Below are 19,650 nucleotides of genomic sequence, written 5' to 3'. Positions count from 1 at the left end.
AAAGCACGATTAGGAAAGCTAAGCCTCTGAGGGCAGATTATTTTGAGAACTTTGAAGTCGAAAGTAGCACGTACAGACTGATACAATTGGTCATGCTTAAAATATTATCGAACTAAGCACTGCTAGGGGAAAAAAAAGCTATTTTGGACTGGTGGCTGCTTCATAGTGAGTGTTGTTAAGTCTGGTTTTCACTAGCCGGACGGAGTCGAGTCGGAGTCGTAAGCGGAGTCGCGCTCTGTGACCCAGTGAACATCAAAAATAGGAGTCGTAAGCGGAGGAATCGGATTCAGAAGAATCAGAACGTTTTCATTTTCTTCCGACTCCGCTCACGACTACTCCGTCCCTTACGTTCCGCTTGTGATCTAGCGTGAAAACCAGATTGTCGGAGTGGGAAGCAGAAGCGGAAGGATAAACCAATCACAATGTACGTTCCCACGCTTTGTGATGGTTTAGTTCTTCCGCTTCTGCTTGCGACTCCGACGACCCAGTTTTTTGCTTGATCATAAACGAAGGAGTCGTGAGCGGAATTAGAACGATGTTTTCACTTGATCGTAAAGTTCTACGTTTCCGATTACGACTTCGACTCCGACTCCGTCGCTAGTGAAACCAGCCTTTAGCGGCTGTATTTAACAGAGGCGCCCGTACCCAGTGTCCTCGGAAAAGAGGCTGGTTTTCCAAGAAATGTTTTTGTTTTCGATCGATTTCCGGTAAATTTCTCGGAACTGAAAACGCTTATCAAAGCACATATTCTTAGACGTCGAAATGGAACGAAAGGAAAAAGGTAAGGAGGTTTCTTGGTCAATCGTTTGCTATCTAATTCCATTTTCGATGATTGGTCCCTGATCTTAAGCATATAAGAAGTAAAACCTTCACTTAACAATAGAAGTTGTCACAGTTTTCGACGCCATCTTGACGAGTAGGCAAACGTGTGAGAAATTACAGTGTTTGTATGAGAATCTAATGTCGAATAATTTCCGTAGAACGGGGCTGTTCTGAAAAAAGAATTGTACTAAAAACGTTTGGGCGCGTACCTGTGCTTAAATTTCTCCAGAGGCTTGCTTTAGATTTTCCATATCTTTGTCTGTAATTTTTCCCTGGACTTTCTTGCAGACATGTAAAGAAAATTTTAAAAAGTGGTCCTAGGTCTTCTAGCGCATGTAACGCCCTCAATTTTTTTCAGTAGATTTCTTAGGAGTGAAGCTAATTAGTTTACAATTCATATATTTTTTTCAGAACAGCCGTTTTACGCAAATTATTCGACATCAGATACAAACACTGTAATTTCTCACGCGGTTGTCTACTCGTCAAGATGGCGTCGAAAACCGTGACAATACTAATATTTTTGACTAGGAACTTGACAGCCAATCGTCATTTCCCAGAACTCTCGTCATGTCGTGGCTCGATTACCAGCCACTGTTCGGGAAAAGGGCCGCGCTCCTCCCTCGAGGAGGAAAATCGAGGCAGTTCGCTTATTGCGATTATAAACTGGTGGTTATCTTGAAAATTCTGTAATTTTCTAACCTAGAAGAACAATATCATTATTGTTCATTCACCACATTCTTCTCCATTTTTTGCGAAATTTTCGACAACGGAAGGGTGGCGCGTGACAGAGCTCTGACACGGAAAAGTGCATGGGGTTGGGAAAAAATAAGGAATAATTTAAAGGAAAGGAAGCCAATTAATGATTATTTTTCGGATCAGGGGCCTTGACTGAGCCCAACGTGATGTAAGCCCACTTCATTCCTTTGTAGATGAAACAATTACGGGAAATAAACCAATTTTAATACTTTTGAAACTATAACGTGAAGGACGTACTTTGTTTAGGTCTTTGACGCGTTATTCGGACAACCAGTACAAACTCTTAAAACTTGTGGTCGAAAGTGACCATTTGTAAACAAGGCAGATTCCAAGATTCCGGGAATGTCTATGCTGCTCCGCACAGTCATTTCGCGGCCTCTCTCTTCAGTATTTCTTGAAGGCTTAAAATTTATTTTCTATTACTCTTCCAGGAAATACTAAATCAGTTCTCATGGCCTTTTTTATTGATTCTATTTGATCACTATTTATGTTGTCATACAGTTGTGCCTACGTGTTCTTCCTTTATTAGTGGTTTAATAGTAAATATTCATGGTTATTATCGTATTATATCTTAGTGTACTTATATAGTTTTTTTTAATTGCAATATTTGTAATTTTCGTTAGAGATGCTGCGTAGTGGATGTATTGCATTAAAGTTGTTATTATTATTATCATTATTATAAATCATTGGAAAATGCCATTCTAGACTTCGATTGGCTATATGAACCAACAGTACCATTCTCTCTAAAAACTATAATAGTTCAGATAGTTATTTCCCCGGTTTTTTCCGTCATCCGTTTTTTAAATTTTAGTATTTTAATATATGACTTTATTTTCTGTCATTTAAGCACCTCATTAACTGAAGGAAATCCAGGCTGTTTAAAATAAGGCAAGATGCCCAAAATGTCTGAAAAAATTTAGGATATCTGAGGCTCCGCCTTTTATTCAGAGATAAATTGGGTAAATTCTATAGATCATTAAATATTTCGACAAAGACAAAAAAAGTTACAGGTGGTTGCTAAACGGGGATTTTCCTTGAGATGTAAAAGATAGAATGTGTTTTATAGTAGTTGAGGTAATCTCTGTTTTACAATGTCTCTAAAATGCTATTTTTCGTTTTTTTTTTTTCGTTTTTTTTTCCGCCATCCATTTTTGTAAATTTTAGCTGATTAATGCCTGTAATTTTCTGTTCATTTCTGTCATTACATCATTTTCAAAAATGTTATGAATATTTTCAAGAGCCATGATACATTTTGTATAATTTAAACAGCCTGAAATTACTTAGTTAATGACAGGGTGCTTAAATGACAGAAAATAAAGTCATAATTTTTTTACAAGTGACATTCATAGAAAAGAGTCATAAAACCGAGACAACAAAAAAGAACAGCCAATGTCATAATCTGAGTTTTTCTGATCTTCTCCGCAGTCCTGGTTCCTTCTTTCTTTGAGGACTTTTAATTCCATGAAAATTGCCACAATTATCTGTTAAAAATGACGGACATTGATCCTCAGCAAAGCGTGGGCGAGAGGTTAAATGTTCCCAGTGACACTCCTGCCGACGATGAGTTGAAAACAGCCCTAGCAGAACTGGAAGTTCTTCCTTTTCGAGACGACGGCCAAAAGTCTGCCTTCTTCGAAACAGTCCAGCGCTTACAGGCCAGACATGTCATTCAGTGCTTCAAGTTTGGTGTTGCTGAACGTAAAAACTCTTTCATAGAAAATTCACAATTTTGCGAGGAAGTGATAAATATTTTCGAAATTTGTTTCTCCTCCTGTTATACGGCTGACGTTGAAAAACGGATTGCATTTGATTACTTCGCCAGGGCCTTAAAATTTTGTTTCCCTGAGCACTCATCGCAGTGCCTTTCTACTGCGATACTTTCCAAACTGCTCCAGCTTGTACAGATTTTCCAGGCCGGAAAGCTCGCCACCATTGTTTGTGACAACACTACGCAAGTGGCTAATCCTAACTTACGGATCAAAGGGGCCAAAAGTTTGTTTGATGAAGTACTTGCGATATTTCAAACGAGAAGAGATCAAGGTCACCTAGCCGAAATTGTCGATCAAACGATACGGTTTGCTTCTAAAGACGCATCAATATCCTGCATTGGAGAGCAAGTGGCCGGTTGGCGCAGTGACCACGTGGTTACACCAGTATTGTTGTCAAACTGGGTAAAACTTCTGAAATTTGAGCACGTCAGCAATGGTTTCGCTTGCGCCTTAGCCAAGACGGACGATCCATGTTGTACAAAACAACACCAGATAGTGTTACATCCTTATTCCCCTGTTCCGTTACTTCAACCAATTAACGTCTACGAGTCAAAAGTCTGTTATTTTGCAGAAGTCTTGGAAAACTTGAAAAGCAGCAATATTGCAGTTACCCTACCCTTGGACGAGGAAAGGCTGCGTATTTTATGCGGTCACATTCATCATTTTAATTGTGATTCTTCCCCTCCATCGTTAAGAATGACATCTCTTAAGCTTTTTGCAAACATCAGTGTTAGCAATGGAGTCTTAAAAGGTATTCTTGACCAGTATTTTAAAGATGGGCCATCATTGCAGAATCTGAAGATTAATGAGCAGTCTTTGCAACCTGAATTTCCACAAGCAGATGCTTTTGAACTTGTCTTTGAAGCTTTAAAGTTATACCCAGACGGGAGACTTGTCAACAGATTGTTGCAATTCTGGAAAGAGAATGTTCCCGAAAATCAAGATTACATAGCCCTCTCACATTTGATTGGTCTGCTTTTACAAGGATCGAAAAGCGAGAAGCAAAGTCATTTAGCAGAAAGCGCTGCAAAAACAGTGGACTTTGTGGTTTCGACTTGCCTTCGGATCCCACAGTCTTTAAAACCACTGGTAACGTTTTGGTGTCCTTTTATTGCATCTTTTTTAAAGATCTTTCCAGAATCGTATCAAAGTCGTCAAGATGTACTAGTCCATCTTATTAAAAAAGCTCAAGAACTTATCAATAAAGCCGTCGAACGGCTGGAAGATGACTTTTTTTGTTCTTTTTACTTGGACCTAAGGCGCCCGATAAGGCCTTGCGGCGATGAACTGCGCTTAATTCTTAACTTCTTAGAATGGATTGCCCAACAGTGCTGCACTGAGGAAATGAAAGGAGAGATGATGTTTCTGCTTATGTCCTGCATACTGGATAAGATTTCTTCCATACAGGATTTTCAATTTTCAGTTTACGTGATCAAACAGCTGAGTCTAGGTCAACACAAGAATTTCATTATTAAAAAGGAACTGATTAGGAACTTTATTGGTTTGGCAAAACTCTTCAAGGAACGAGAAGTTAAAAACGTTTTCCAAGAAGTTGTTAAAGGTCTAGCATCAGACCAAAATCTGGAGCTTAAAGATGAAATTTTTTCTGAAATTCTTCATCTTGTTAGGCGCTGTTCTATTGCGAAGACGATTCCACCAGATACTCTCCGACTCTTTTCACTAGTATCAAGCTGTCCACTTTCAGGTGACCGTAGATTAAAAGTACTACAGAGGTCAAAGGAAACCGGAAAGGGTTTGTCGTGTGGTATACAAATCTTGCAACTGGTGAAAAGACGCCCCCATTTGGTCATGAAGGAAGAAAATAAATATTTTGACCTTCTTTTTTCAGCCTTTTTTGATGTTTTAAGAGAAGACAAAGATATGTGTCTGCAGTTCTACACGCAACAACTTTCAGTACTTAATTCACCACAAGTGATCGTCCATTTATGTTGCTCTGAAGTTCCCAGGTTAATATCGTCGGGTATGTTCCAAGAGATTGAGTCGCAGTGGTGTTTACCTGTTTTTCAACATGCACCAGAAGTAAATTCTCCAACCGAAATGTTAGCACTCTATTTCCAAGTAAGAGAAAGCGCTGTGAAAGTTGTTGAAAGAGTAGCAGAGAACCCTGGTAACGAGGTTGAGTTTCAACAACAAACGTTTATTTCATCTCTGTTAAATGTCGTAGAGTCAAATGTATTAACTTTCCAAGAGAAACTTTCACTAGTCGAAAAAGTGTCTGAGACTTTTGTGAGAGACCCAAGCAACTTGACAAAAGAGACAGTGGTAAATGTATTATGTAATATGATACCGTTTTCTCAGTTGCAAAACGATGACAAAACAATCAACAAAGACGTCATGCGTTTGGAATTAAATGAGATTGAAGCTATTCTGGAAAATCCAGCCATGATGTCTCAGTTATCAAGACTTCCCATAGGTCTCAACGATTCGTTATGCTCCCTGTTCTCCACGATGACATCTGGCTACTGTTCAAGCGGTAAACTGGCTGACATTTATAATTTCATTGGTTCACAAGAGCACTTAGACGAAGCTTTTTTTGATAATGTCGTAGCCATTCTTAAAGTAGCTGCAGAAGAGTCAAATTCAGTGAAGAATTTCATAGAGCTATTGAAGGAAGTGGTAACCTTTGTTCGGGGCGTCTCTCCAGAACTAGACACGTTTATCATTGATAGTTTTCGCTATCTCCTAGAAAATCGGGTACCAAAACAAGAGAGAACAAGATTTCTGAGCGACGTTGTACTAAACTGGGGGTTCTTACCAAATTTCCCTATTCTCTCTTACTTGGAGGTTCCACGACTTCTTTGGATAGTGTACAGTTCTATCGCTGACACTCCAAAAAGATGCGAACTGATAGATCGAGGACAAGTCATTTTGCAGAAGACAACCAACTTGCAGACCTTGTGCAATACATTAAGCTACGACCACATTAGAAGACGAATCGCATGCTGTGATCTCGAGTTGCTTGTTCTCAATTCTTCTCTTTCAACTGACGAAGCTGTTCTGGCATACGAACTTTCCAGCTCTCTTTCTCGACATGATCAGCGACTTAGGTGCTTTACTTTCTCTGACGTACACATTCACGAAGGTTGTGTCAAGTTTATTGCCCATGAGACGAGGTTAGAAACAGAAAGCAGTTCTAGAGACGAAATTTTGAACGCAGGTTCTGCAGAAGGAAACAAAGGAAGTTCATCTCTAGCAATTGAATCAGAAATTTTAACACCAGCAACGATTGCCCTGAAAATGATTGAACACGTTAAACGTACGCTCAGGAAAGAGGAAGACCTTGCTGAAGTTGTATCTTTGCTTTGGAATCTTTCTTTTGGGCATAAGCGTTTCTTCTGCAGGGATGAATGTGCAAAGAGTTTGACTTTATGCGACGACTACTTGAAAGTTTTCCTGTCCATCGCATCGGAGGCGTCATCGACAGAAATAATGCTTCACTGGGCTAAAGTTGATAGTCACTACGTCTACCAATGCTCGGAAGTTATTCTCATGGCCTGCAAGAAGAGGTGCGAGGCAGACGATAATGGAAAGGAAGACTTGCTAAAGTTTCAAGCTGTTGTCAGTGCCACACTAGAAAAGATGCGAACAACGCAGTCGGAAACAATTGCCCCTGTTTGGCATCGAGATCCCTGCTTTCTCTTGGTTAAACCACAATTGAAGCATTTGATTGGCATTCTAGAGAGACGATTACCGATCAGCGTGCAGACACAGATTCTAAACCTCTTTCAAACAAATATGCCTGCAGCTGTGACACTAGCAGACGTCGTATCGTCCTGGTCAAATCAAGATCAGGTGAGGAGGCTTGTAGAAAGCATGCATTTAGTTTGTCAAGAGGAAGAGCTTCCTTCCCAGAGTGAATTTGTTTGGCAATTGCTTAAAGCGTTTGGCCGATTCTGCCTAGACTCGAGTGACTCGCTCATGGCCAAGTTCAAGGAACTGCTTTTATTACGCGATCCACAAGACGAGTATGGTTTTAACCGTTTACCTAAATGGCGAGAGAAGATGATAGCAAGCGGCTTTTCTTCCCATGTCATTGACTTCTGGTGTGTAGCGTTCCTGACGACGCCGTTTGAGGAATTGTCGTCACGAGATGTTGATGCCATTGTTGACCTGAATTCTAATTCACAGCAGATCGGTTCAGCAATTTTTGAAGAAATTAACAGTTGCATTTTTCCTGAACATGATTTTGGTGGTACTATTACCTTGGAAAGAGGCATCAAGGAGCCATCAACCAAGGAACGCCTTCGATTGGCAAGATTGCTAGGTGAATTCATTAACATGTTGAGACTTCGAAAACCCGAGGAAAGTCGAAAGGACGCTGTTATCAAGCAAATAGTCGTTGAAGCCTGTGATGAGCTTTGTAAAGCATATAAAAGGGAAGGAAAAAAAAGACCAAATGGTGGAGATTTGTACATGATTCACGAGGATGTGCTTAAGGCTCTCTTTACTGAAGTCTTTGGAAAACAGTATAAGTCTGATGCTGGAGTAGTCAGTGGTGGCGAAGCAAGCCCTGCAGTTAACGCAGAATCTAGAGGACAATCATGTGCAACAAGGCAGTCATCCTATTTACATGAAAACCTTCCACACATATTGCGCCACAATGAGGTATTTGAACCATTACTGGTGTTGTTAAGGCGTTGGCTGTCCCGGTCTGCCGTCAAACCAACCCTCGCCTCTCATACACAAGGCGTTGTTCAGCAAATCTTTTCAATTCACTCGGCTGTTGAAGAAAGTGATCGAAAGAGTGCTCGCGTCGCCGTGGATCCGGAATTGCACAGAAAAATTCAAGCTCACATCTTATCTCTGGAAGAGAATCAAACTCTCATAGCTCAGCTTCAAGCTTCGGGATACAATCAAGCAACGAAAGGAACTCAAAACCTATGGTCTTCTTCCACTCTGGAGGTTTCTGGGTACATCAGCAAGCGCGAATCTGCAGATAGTAAAAGGTTTCTCAAAAAAATGACTCAAAACCTAAGGATTCTGTGGGACGAATGGAAGCACATCCTCTTCGCGCTCGGCAAGGGTTCCGTAAAAGTTGACGGAACCGAAGTACGTACACGTGACCTCTTTAGTCTTCAGACCACTTTAGAGGTGATGGAGAAGCAGGTGTCTGCTGTAAAGGAAGCTGTCAATCAAATAGAGTTGGGAGACCTTAAAAGGAGAGTCAAGCAATTGATGCGCAAGGAACAACGATGCCGGGAAAGGACTGAAAAACTGTACAAGAGCAAGGCGAGGAATTCATGTTTTTTGATTTGATTTGATTTTTCAGATTTTATTCATTGACTTGGTTCTTAACTACAGTTAGATTTGCATTATGGTTAACATCCATTCAACAATAATTTGCGTAAACTGTTCACAGTCCCCAATTTTTTCCGTAAAATCGTCGATTTGTGTCTCCAAGATGGCCGTCCAAACTGGTAAGCGTTCGATCCTGTCCATCTTACGAAAAAATAGAGAACTTTGAACAGTGTAAAATTTGCTGATAACTAGGGAACATTGGATAGTAAAACTGATTAAGCACATGTTCTTGTTAATTGTTTGAATATGCTTTTACAGGCTAAACTGCGTATGTTGGTCTGCCTGATTCATTCTGTAGTTTAGAATACTACATAAATTCAGGTGTAAATTGTTTAGTGTGTTTAGTTTGAACCGTCTTTCCAGCTGGTAATCAGTCCACAGATAACTGCTGCTACCTGGTAGTTGAATAATTTCTTGTTTTCGTAATCTAGAGCCCGGAAGCAACCCCAAAGGATAAAGATCAACCAAAGAAGTTTGTAGCTGTATGGGAAAATCGATTTTTGGAAAACGTGAAATTATGCTCTGAGCGAATTCCAGGTTAGTTAAGGTGTTTTATGGGGACGGTACGGGGACAAACGAGCTCTAGAGATCTCTTGGGTTTGCAATATCGTATCCGAGTGCAGTGAGGGCTTTCCTTCGAATCTCTGGGTTATGATTACTCGGTTTATGCATAGTATCATACGAAAATGATGGAAGACAAATTGAATACGCAGGTCAATTCAGCAGCAAACACACTGTTTGCCCATTTTATTGAACTTGTGCGCGTAGTCACTTGAATTGTGAGAGAGTTCTCAACAGAAAAATTCCTACAATACCAGAAAGAAATTATGGTACCAATTCAACCAAAGACTCAAAACAGGCATACTAAACAAACAGGTAATCATGGACCCCTGTTAAAGTTTGCAGACTAAAAGGCCGATAGAAGGGTATTTCAAGTCTCAAAAAGGTATTATTCGTTACTGAATTCGCCACGGTGACAGCGGATGAAAGAGGACTTGCGTCCCAATTGATATCAATTCACCCCGCCCATGAACGGTTGTACCACACCACCGGGGTTTTCGCCCCCATAAAGCTCGACCAAAAGACAAACTTAAGTAAAGGAATAGTTTCTATAACTTTCAAAATTCTTTTTTATTACCGCAAGATTACCCACGACACATTTGGTCTTAGCTGTTGTTAATTCTTAATCAATTTTAACGCAACGGACTGCAGTTTGCTAAAAGAAGGCTTTTACACTAGGCCTTAAGGTCTACCGCATTTCCTGTCAGGAGCCTGTGAGTAGGAGCCTATATCTCGCAGTTTAGTGTTTTAGGGCCTTGTAGCAAAGCTGAATGTTAAGTAAATTTTCCCTTCTCTTTAGGATGCTATGCACCCAACGGTTTTCATTCCGAAAAACCTGTGCTATGTGCCTTGTCCGTGGACAACAGGATTCTGGCGGTTTTCGAAGAAGACAAAAACGGTCGCAGGGAAGAAATAGAAAATGTGGAGGTTAAGCTCATGGCGGCTGGTATGTATGTGTTTGGGCTGCACTCAAGTGAACACGATTACGTCACTGATGAGCTGTGGGCCGCCTTCTTTAAGAAGCTACTAAAAGAAAGACTGGTACCGAATATAGTCTTGTCCAATGAAAGTCCAGGATTTGACTGGATGGTGAAGTTTGTACAACCAGGTAAGTGGTATTATAGTAAATTCTTAGAGCCATACTTTAGCGGACGATGAATATCTTCAGTCTATAGTTAACCCTAACCAATAATGACTGATTAGTGGACATCCACTGAAAATTACAACTGATTTAAAGCATTTACAACATGGTAGCATTAAACATTGTTTAAGGCTCTGTTGGTCTGTTTTAAACAGGGAGATGAAAGCCGAAGTATCAGTTAGTTTTCTTTTACCCATACGTTCTAGATAATTTAAAAAATGTGCACATTAGATCATATTTAAATGCCATTTTGTGCATTATAAATAAATAAAATTTCTGTTATTTACCCGCGGCAATATTTATAACACTGATGCTACTAGGGCCGAGCAAATGCCTGAAACAAATAATTTAATCCAAACATAATAGGGTCGTTAAGAATCCCAACTGGCCGGGGAGGCAAGTCAGTTAGCTATGTACAAGCGTGGTCGAGGATTTGAACTCGGGACTACCAAGTTCTGCCAGTTCTATAATTTGTGTTTATTTAATTGGTACCTCTTATGGGTGGAAATGAATTTGGGACACGCCCATAAAACAAGATTCTGGTACCTTTTAGGGGTGTTCTCGAAATTTTCCGACGAGCACCCACGTTACTCTTATTGGGGAGTACCCCCCGAGGATAAACGTTAATGGGACCTATCCCCATTCTCTTTCATTGAAGATGAGCCGTAATTATATTGTCTGTTTAAAATGTTAACAAATGCTTCTGTTTTAGAGAAAAGCCATCCTTTTCCCTGGAAATGGGAGCTTCATGGAGGGATTGTACCCTTAGAGGAAGATTATTTCGACTACCGACCACTGACAGCGGCCCTATGGCCTCATTTACATGGATTAACGCAATTCGTGACCTTGACAAGGGAAAATGTGGCGAGCTTCCAATTTGAGGATTTAAAGGTAAAATGAAACTGACAAAACACCAGTACAGCATTTACTAATTGTTCCACAGATCCTTACTTTCTAGGGTAGCGAAACTGTCTTCGGCCCCTTGTCCTGGTTTTAAATGTTGTCCAGCGTTAGCACATCATGCATTACATCATGGACTCAGTCCCAAATTTTTCAATATACAGTCCGTATGTACAGGGTTGTCACTAAGATTTCAAGATGCCGGGTGAATACAACAAGTAGGTGGGGAATCAAACAGCTTGGGATTTCGTTTGGTTCTGTTTTTCTTCTATTTTCCTTTAACAGTAGCCCGGGGAAATCCCCGGCCTCCGCCTCTTAATGGAAGCTCTGTATATACCTCGATGAAATTGACATTGGACATTCTGTACAGAACATTAACATTTTTTAGTAAGAATGCACCGTCCTGTTATTTACTACAATAATTTTATTCTGGTTGCCCAGTGAGCCGCGGCTAAGATGAATTTTATATAGACAGTTTGCCATTCCCCAAGGGAAATAATGAGGATGGTGAAAAAACCTTCAATATCCAATACACGGCAAATTGACTACAAGCAAATTGACTATAAGCAAGAGCCACGATAGGGCCTAATGGCTCTTGCCTCGCTAAGAGTTTTTTCTTCTCGTTGCTTCTATTGCGATAGTAAAAAGTCCGCTCTTGACAAAGTAACCTGAGGTGAGAACAATAAAGATTAACTCGTTGGGACCTCGGAGAAAGGTGACCGCTTATCACAGGTAGCTTTTACAGACATAAATGAAATAAGGGAAATGATTTCCGGGACTTTGGTAAGTGACCCCTTAATACAGGTTTGACTGTGTTTTATTCTATTGTTATTTTATTTTTTTTACGTTAAGGATACATGTGCTGTGGAGGAACTAGAACTGCAAGAAAAGAAAACCAGGGAGGAAAAAGAAAAGCGGACAAAGTTGATGGTAAAAATAGCCCTCCAAAAACTGGACAAAGAATTGGAATTCCTGCCTGGCAACGACGACGCACAAAATGTAACGAGGAAAGATCTCGTGAAGAAATTAGGGTTTACTGTGCAGCAGACGATCAAGGCCATCGTGGATGGAAAACATCCTACTGAAGAGATGGTCAAGGAGTTTATTGATAAGAGAAAGAAGCCCGCTTCTACAAAATCTCCTAACAATCAGAAGTCAGATGATAACAGGCGGCAATACGTAGCCGCAGTACTTCAAGCTTGCAAAGGTGCTTCGACGTGTGGAGATGCCGATTGTCAGGAAAAGTCAAGTCAAGCTTCGTTTTCAGATTCACATTAATTTAAGCTGCCATGCAAATTAAATAAGTACTTAGTATCTCGCTTTTTCTTTTTGCAATCAATTTAGAGAATATTTCAAAGCTAACGTTTGGCAATGTCGATCTGATGCTTTTAAGGTTGGAGTTAACAGTCCAGGGCCCAGTTGTTCGAAGGCCAATTACCGCTAACCCGGGGTTAAATTTTAACCTGGGATTCTTTGTCTTTTGTTCAAAAGCATTTTCCCGGATAATTTTCTCGATTCTTTTTAGAGCATCCAATCGTCAAAATATTAATTGTAGACAGAAAGAATAAAACTGAATCTGCTTTTTACCCTTTCATATCTGAATTAAAATTTCGCACTAACCCGGGGTTATCTTTGAACAACCCGGCCCAGAGGATTAAGAATTTCAAAATGCCTCACTTAGGTCGGTCAGGCGACGGTAAAGGTTGAAAAAAAGAGGGTGGCATACAGACGTTGAACCCCTTCAGTCTCAATAGGCGCAAGCGTGCGCTGTGTATTTTACCCTGGGTACCAGATGCGAAAGCAAGGGCTCACAATACTGAAACTCCGAGCAAAATACACGAGTCGTTTTCCAGAGATCAATATAGAGTCCCAGTTGTGCACTAAATAACAACAGCCCTCACATTTATCCCCCCACCCCGCTCCCCTTTTTCTCCCTAGTCTTAAGAGCACTATCTCTACTATTCTATTAGGAGCGAATAACTTTCAAGCCCCAGTTGTTCAAAAGGTGGATAGCGCTATATATCCACTCGTTTCTCTCCAACCACATGGGATAATGCAATTGGTTTTTCAATTGCTTATCCGCTGTATAGTGATTTATCCTGTGGGGTAGCGCTATGTAACGTTTGAACAACCTTGGCCAGGAGGATACACCCATCCGAAACACTTACGCCGTTTTTGTGTCCTCCCCACCGCAAACAGCTGCTAAAAACACGGGGAGGCCCGGCTCACAACAGAGTCCTCGCGGCCAATGTATGAGAATTTAAATGGGAATTGATTTTATCGCGAGTTCGATAGAACTATATGGACACTAAAACTGGCATTTTCAACGTGTGCATACCTACTTCAGAGATATCGATGTCTTTGTAATGTCTTTGTCATATGACGCTATTTCAGCACGTCGTGGTGTTTTCTCACCCTCTAAGACGGCGAAGACTTTGGAGTGGGGAGGCTGGGGGGGCAAGGGAGAGGCGAGGGGAGGTATAGCTTGTATAAAACATACCATCAGTAATACAGTACCTGCATCCTTGGGAAACCTTACGTCTGACCACGTAGAGGTCTCCTTAATCTCCCCCATCCCCCAACTTTGCTCGCAGGCTTTAAGAGATCAGCAAGATAGAACAGACATGTACAACACCACTATTTGAAGAGTGTCAAATAAGCCCGTAGTTCGTTTTTCTTTATTAAATTCTAAAAATACTACTTTCTAGTGAAACTACACTTTTTCACCTAATTATATACGTTTAATAAAAGCACTGATTATGACTTAATTGATTTGTCCAATCCTAGAAATAAAAATGATAACTCAGACTTAGGCAGGTGTTTTTTTTTTTTTTGTAGTGGACATTACCTTAGTCATATATAAGCACAATTTATTGCAAACTTAGAGTTAGCTGGTCAAAGTGTGTTCAAAGCTAAGTCAATACAGTTTTTGTCACAAGTTTGTTTCATTATGTACAAGACAAATACACTATATTTGCTTCATGAATTATCCCAAGTCTAATGCAGACAAAGTAACTCATTGCAATTTAGCACACTCTTTCCAAAATGAATACAACTCTAAGATTTTGGTAAAAGAAAATAACGCACCCACGCTTTAAGGTCAGTACACACTAGGCGACAAGTTGCACCAACAAGTTACGGCGACAGATCACTCTGTCTGTAGAGGTCTCACAACTAGTTGCAGCAACATGTTGCAGCGACACATTGTAGCAACAAATCGCTTTGTGTTTACTGGAGAAATTTTGTGAAAATCTTTGTCTCTGCAACAGAACATTGTCGCCACAACAAGTGACACAAATTCTGTCAGACTTGATTTTTTTCAACATGTTGCTGCCACAAAATTCTGTTGCAAAGCAAAGATTTTCACAACAATACTCCAGTACACATGAAGCGATTTATCCCTGCGACATGTTGTCACGACATGTTTAAGCCAACAGGACTGGAAGCTCTACTGTAGCTAACCATTTTTTTTTCCTTTCGTCACTTTTTACTCTTAAACAATGAAAGTAATAACAAATATGGAAAAACTACTTGAAAAATGTTGACTAGGAAAGCCTTCAAATTGTTTGAAAATCACTGTCAGTTATTAATTTATTTTAGTTAATGAAGAAACCATTTCACTCCTGGAGGTGGCCAATAGGCAAAACTAACAAAAACGAATTCCCAATTTCAGTTCAGAAATGTGTAAAATGCTGAAAAGAAACTGAAAGAAAACAAGCTGAAAATATTGATTTAAGTTTAGAAACAAAACTGGCTCTCCTGGAAGGGTGCATTGCAACATATCTCTATCCACAAAAAACTGTCAAAGCTAGCCAGGGGGCTGGGGCTAGCATGTAGGGGTAGTAAGTCACAGACCTGTTCCTTAAAAGTTGTATGAGAACTATAGATATACTTAAATAAAAATAGTTTTTCCCTATTACAACGACACTACAATGTAAATAAATGCAATACTTTCACAAAAATTATGTCCTCAGTATACTGCCACTAAACAGTACTGTAAAAACTACATATATAAACAAAATTCCATGTACTTTTTTACAAAATAAGCATTTGTACAGCGTTGATTCAACAAGTGTTTAAAAAAGGCTTGAACCCCAAGTGCAATAGGTTGATCAACTCCCATCTCCTCCACATGACTGTATCTAACATGTTGAGTCTTAGGTTCTTGTTTTGTCACCTTCCCAGGCAACCTCTGTCAGTCTGATTTTCCTGACACGGCGGTAGTATATAAAGCAAAGGATGAAAAATACGATGGCCAAAATAAAACCACAGATCTGAAAAAGAAAAGAAAAACACAGTTAATTCACTTTATATCGGTGGAAAGGAAGTGATAATAGCACACACATTTACATTCAAACAACTCAACTAAATAAAACAATGGAACGCAACTCAGTGTTTTTAGACATCTCATTCATTTTCAGGTGCAACATGTCTGGTAGGAGAATGCTGAATTAAAAAGTGTGCCCCTAAAATATGTGCCAGCAATGTCTTGGTAAAAAGTTATACTCAAACAGTATTTTAAATATCAGCATAATATGTAGATCCATCTGCAATTAATCTTTTTGATGTTGAATTATTAATGTCTATGGTTAAATGCAGGCTTTCTTATGATGAAATACATGTTTGTTTTAACAAATTCATAAAACATAAAGTCATCTGAACTTACCGCGGCAATAATAAACTGGGCTGAACCTTGAGTCCATTGAGACAGCAGGGCCGATGAGAACAGGAAGAAGAAGAAGTATGACAGGGAATAACTCAACAGAAATATCCACTATAAGACAAAAATATCTTTCCATTAGCCTGTAGTAGTAGACAATACACTGAAACTAACTTTTCAGCCTCAGCAGCCTGTTTAGGTAATCGCATCAGGGCTGTTGTCCCTCAAGTGACAAGGAAATCTTTAGTTTTTGCACAGACATTAAATGACTGTGCAGGGAACTGAGCCTGGATTTGAGCTAAACACAAAATTTTCTTAGAGCACAGTATTGGCTATTATGGAAAACTATTCTTAGTTTTGACTGAGTTTGCACTATGACTAGGGAAATACATGTATGCATCCTAAGTTTCTATAAAGCCTCAACATGCTCTCTGGGAAGTTACTAATTTTTCCATTAACTTCTCGTTTTATTTTATACGAGATAAACTAGTAAATTTCTTTCATCCCAAGGATGCATTAAGCCCTGTGTTTGTGCATCTCGGCAGTGTTTTATGGGGTGGTATATAAATGCACAATGTGCACATAAATGAAAACACTGATTTTGAGCATGCAAATGAAATACACAAGTTTTGTTGGGTGCAGGCTTGTTGTTGATTCTCTCCCTTGCTCCAAGAGGTTTTTCTTTGGGTTCTCAGGTTTTCCCATCTCCTCAAAACCCAACATTTCCAAATTCCAATTCAACCAGAAATCAGATTGATGAAGAACCACTTTGTGGATGTACTACCTTCAAATCATTATTTATTTTATTTATTATTTAGAAACTGTCATAACAGATTCCCATTTACATGCAGTCCCACGCTTCTCATTTATTTTTAATTATGCACACCTGCTAAAATTATAATAAATTAACTCTGAGTATGACTGGGTGGCCAAATTAAGAAGTGAGATACAGTAATATTAAAGCTAGATGTAACTGCATGTAGGGAAAAAAAACAAAAGAAATCAATAAATTATTCATTCCTGAACCTCAATGTGATTTTCCTTGTCTTTATTCCCCTAAGCCTTAAAGGAACTGCAAGTTTGTATGAATTGATTTCTTACGTTTTGAAACTGACATTATTTGGGTAAATATTAATTCTACAGATATGATTTTAATTGCATATAATTTCAAAATGATATATGATTTCACTAATTTCTTAGTATGCAATTTGTACATTAATAGAAAGAGTAAGGGTAAACATAACTCATTGAAACTGCAGATGTCTCTTACCAGTGAATATTCTCTCTGCCAGATACCCAGTATTTTGACTTTACAACAGCCAATCACGTGGAAGAATATAATTAACAAGGCACCAATCCAGCACAGGGCACTGACCACAATAAAGAAGCCATAATGTGAAAACAAACTAGAATCCTCATGACTCAAAACCAATGCAAAAGCGATGACTCCAAGAACCTGAAAAGTAAATAATTTATTTTAATAAATGACAATTAATTATTATAAAACTCATCAACTCCAGATTTTTTTTTTAAATTGTTTTTATTGCTATTTGAGAACCTGGAAAGGTTATTGTGCAACTTAGATGCAATTTTAGTATAAATTTACAGCTGGATCAAATCTCACTTTACTTTTTTCTTGGTTTTGCATATCAACATTTTTATTAAAGTAAAAGATTGTGATCAAAATCCAGCTCAAGGAAAGCAAAAAAAAACTGACCCAAGGGAAAAAAACAACACAAACATCTTGAAATATACATTACTGGTACATGTAGTTGCAATTTAGCAAGGGAATCATAAGCATGTCTTCACTTACTTTAAAAAATAGGTCACAAAAATAATACATGTACTGTAACAAAACGAAATCATTCCACCTGTTGTTTGAAAACCAGCTTCCAGTTGCTGTTTTATTAACCCAAACAACCTTATAATGTGGTTATAGAAAATGTTGCAGTGTGACTTTGTCAGCATATATATGTGTATATAGTTACTGCATGCAGACGAACCTATATATTTTTTCTGCTTCAATGCTGAAGATGAAAGCCTTTACACTTCAAAAATACTAAGGTACATATAGCCCTGTATCACAATTATAATTATTATTGTGAGTACACCTCTTTCTTTTATCTCATTTTTACATATTAATGAACTTGATTTCTTTTTGAGGCAGTAACAATTTTCATATAAGTCACTCATATCTCAAAGACACTAAAAGAGATTTAATGACTTGGCAGGCATAATTATAAAATATTGCACCTCTCCAGTAACTAACAATCAACTTGAGAAATGTTATTTTTAGTGTAAGGTACTCCTCTTTGAAATATCACCTTTAACAACAATAACAGGTTTTGGTTTTAAAATCAAGAGCATCAAGTAATGGAATACAAGTGCTTTAGAGAAATGTTTCTAATTAGCAACCAGCTAGGGTACCTTGATTGTTGTAACTTTAAGTTTACATTTTCCTAATTATTATAGTAATAATCATAATAATGTAGTAATAATAAAACAGTCATATAGTGATCCAATTGGGTTACTACTACTCTCCTCGATCCATGTCAACGGTTAATATGTTGATGGGCAAAGAGCTGTACATACACCAACTACAGCACTGCCGAAATTTTCACACCAACAGGGTTGAAATGGCTTCGTATGAATATCAATCAGTGTATTAAAATGATAATTGCTGTAAATAGCCAAAATATGTGATTTTCTCTTCCAGATATCTGATTTAAGGCCGTTACAAATCGGGCAGTAAAACATAATTCTGTGTTTTGCTATCATTTTGATATTAATTCTCTCCATAGATCAGGTCTAACATTTATGCTCTTTACTAAGAAACTGGAAAATTTTTCAGCTCACTGGCCATGTACAAAAGGCTGCCTGTGGATTAGAGGGTGCGGCAATAAAACAAATGATTTTCAAATTGCCTGAATATTTAAAATAACATCACAGACATAAAAAAATGCCTAACTTACAAAAGGTTACTGAACGTCGCGCAACTATCGAACCCAAAGAAATCCTCTAAACAATCGAAAGTACCGAATAAAACAACACGAAAGAAACCATGTTCGACTTTCACTTACGAGCTGCAGCAAGAACAGGATTCCCTCGAGTGAAATGAGAAAATAGATTTTACAACCATAGCCGTCGCCTTCACCCATAGTTCAAATCAGTCTGAAAAGAATGAAAATATGTATTTAACAAGCTAAGTATGATGAAGCCATGTTTTCGAACGCTACACCATGAACAGATAAAAACGAACCAGACCACTTGATAGCGAGCGTTAATTGGAATATCAAACAACCAGGGCTACATTTCGCAAGCAAGCAAGCAACCAAAATTGATGTTTAGGCACTTTGATTGCGAGAACGGAGCAGCCGAACTTACTTTAAAAAGAGTTAAACCCAAATGAACGCAAGTTTTACGGAAAAGCAGCAGAAATGGCACCAACAGTACCGTAAACGCTGACTTTCGCTGTCAATACAGACGCTCCGTTTGACTGCGGCGTTTATTTTCCGAAGAAGACAACTTGTTTTCAGTATCCCATGAAATAAAATGCTCACAATGATAAATGCAAAACTTACCCTTGAGTAAAGCCTGACAATATCACAGCTGAGATGGTTAAATTGAAGCTGTACCAGTGTTTTGTATATTCTCGCGTGAAAAGGATGAGAATTAACACAACAACACGCAAAACATATCCAGCGGACTGACGCATAAATTAG

At 38.9% G+C, this 19,650-nt stretch overlaps 2 protein-coding genes across 2 annotated transcripts; one reads left to right on the top strand and one right to left on the bottom strand.

The window, feature by feature from the left end:
• The first annotated feature begins 746 nt into the window (after positions 1–746).
• On the top strand, positions 747–13,766 carry LOC140943782 (uncharacterized). Its single transcript, XM_073392891.1, has 6 exons — positions 747–781; positions 3,004–8,597; positions 9,098–9,203; positions 10,027–10,335; positions 11,081–11,259; positions 12,121–13,766. Exons 2-6 carry the CDS (start codon positions 3,069–3,071, stop codon positions 12,544–12,546), a joined length of 6,549 nt encoding a protein of 2,182 aa, XP_073248992.1. The 5' UTR covers positions 747–781; positions 3,004–3,068; the 3' UTR covers positions 12,547–13,766.
• A 142-nt stretch (positions 13,767–13,908) lies between these two features.
• LOC140943806 (uncharacterized) lies at positions 13,909–19,650 on the bottom strand. The gene is made up of 5 exons (XM_073392919.1): positions 19,510–19,650; positions 19,009–19,099; positions 17,199–17,384; positions 15,935–16,042; positions 13,909–15,542 (listed from the first exon to the last, which is right to left on the bottom strand). Exons 2-5 carry the CDS (start codon positions 19,084–19,086, stop codon positions 15,426–15,428), a joined length of 489 nt encoding a protein of 162 aa, XP_073249020.1. The 5' UTR covers positions 19,087–19,099; positions 19,510–19,650; the 3' UTR covers positions 13,909–15,425.

This window comes from Porites lutea, chromosome 7 (genome assembly GCF_958299795.1).
Source record: "Porites lutea chromosome 7, jaPorLute2.1, whole genome shotgun sequence".
NCBI classification, from domain to species: Eukaryota; Metazoa; Cnidaria; class Anthozoa; order Scleractinia; family Poritidae; genus Porites; species Porites lutea.
The sequence above is the reverse complement of the archived record's forward strand: the minus strand, read 5'-3'. Positions and strand labels throughout refer to the sequence as shown.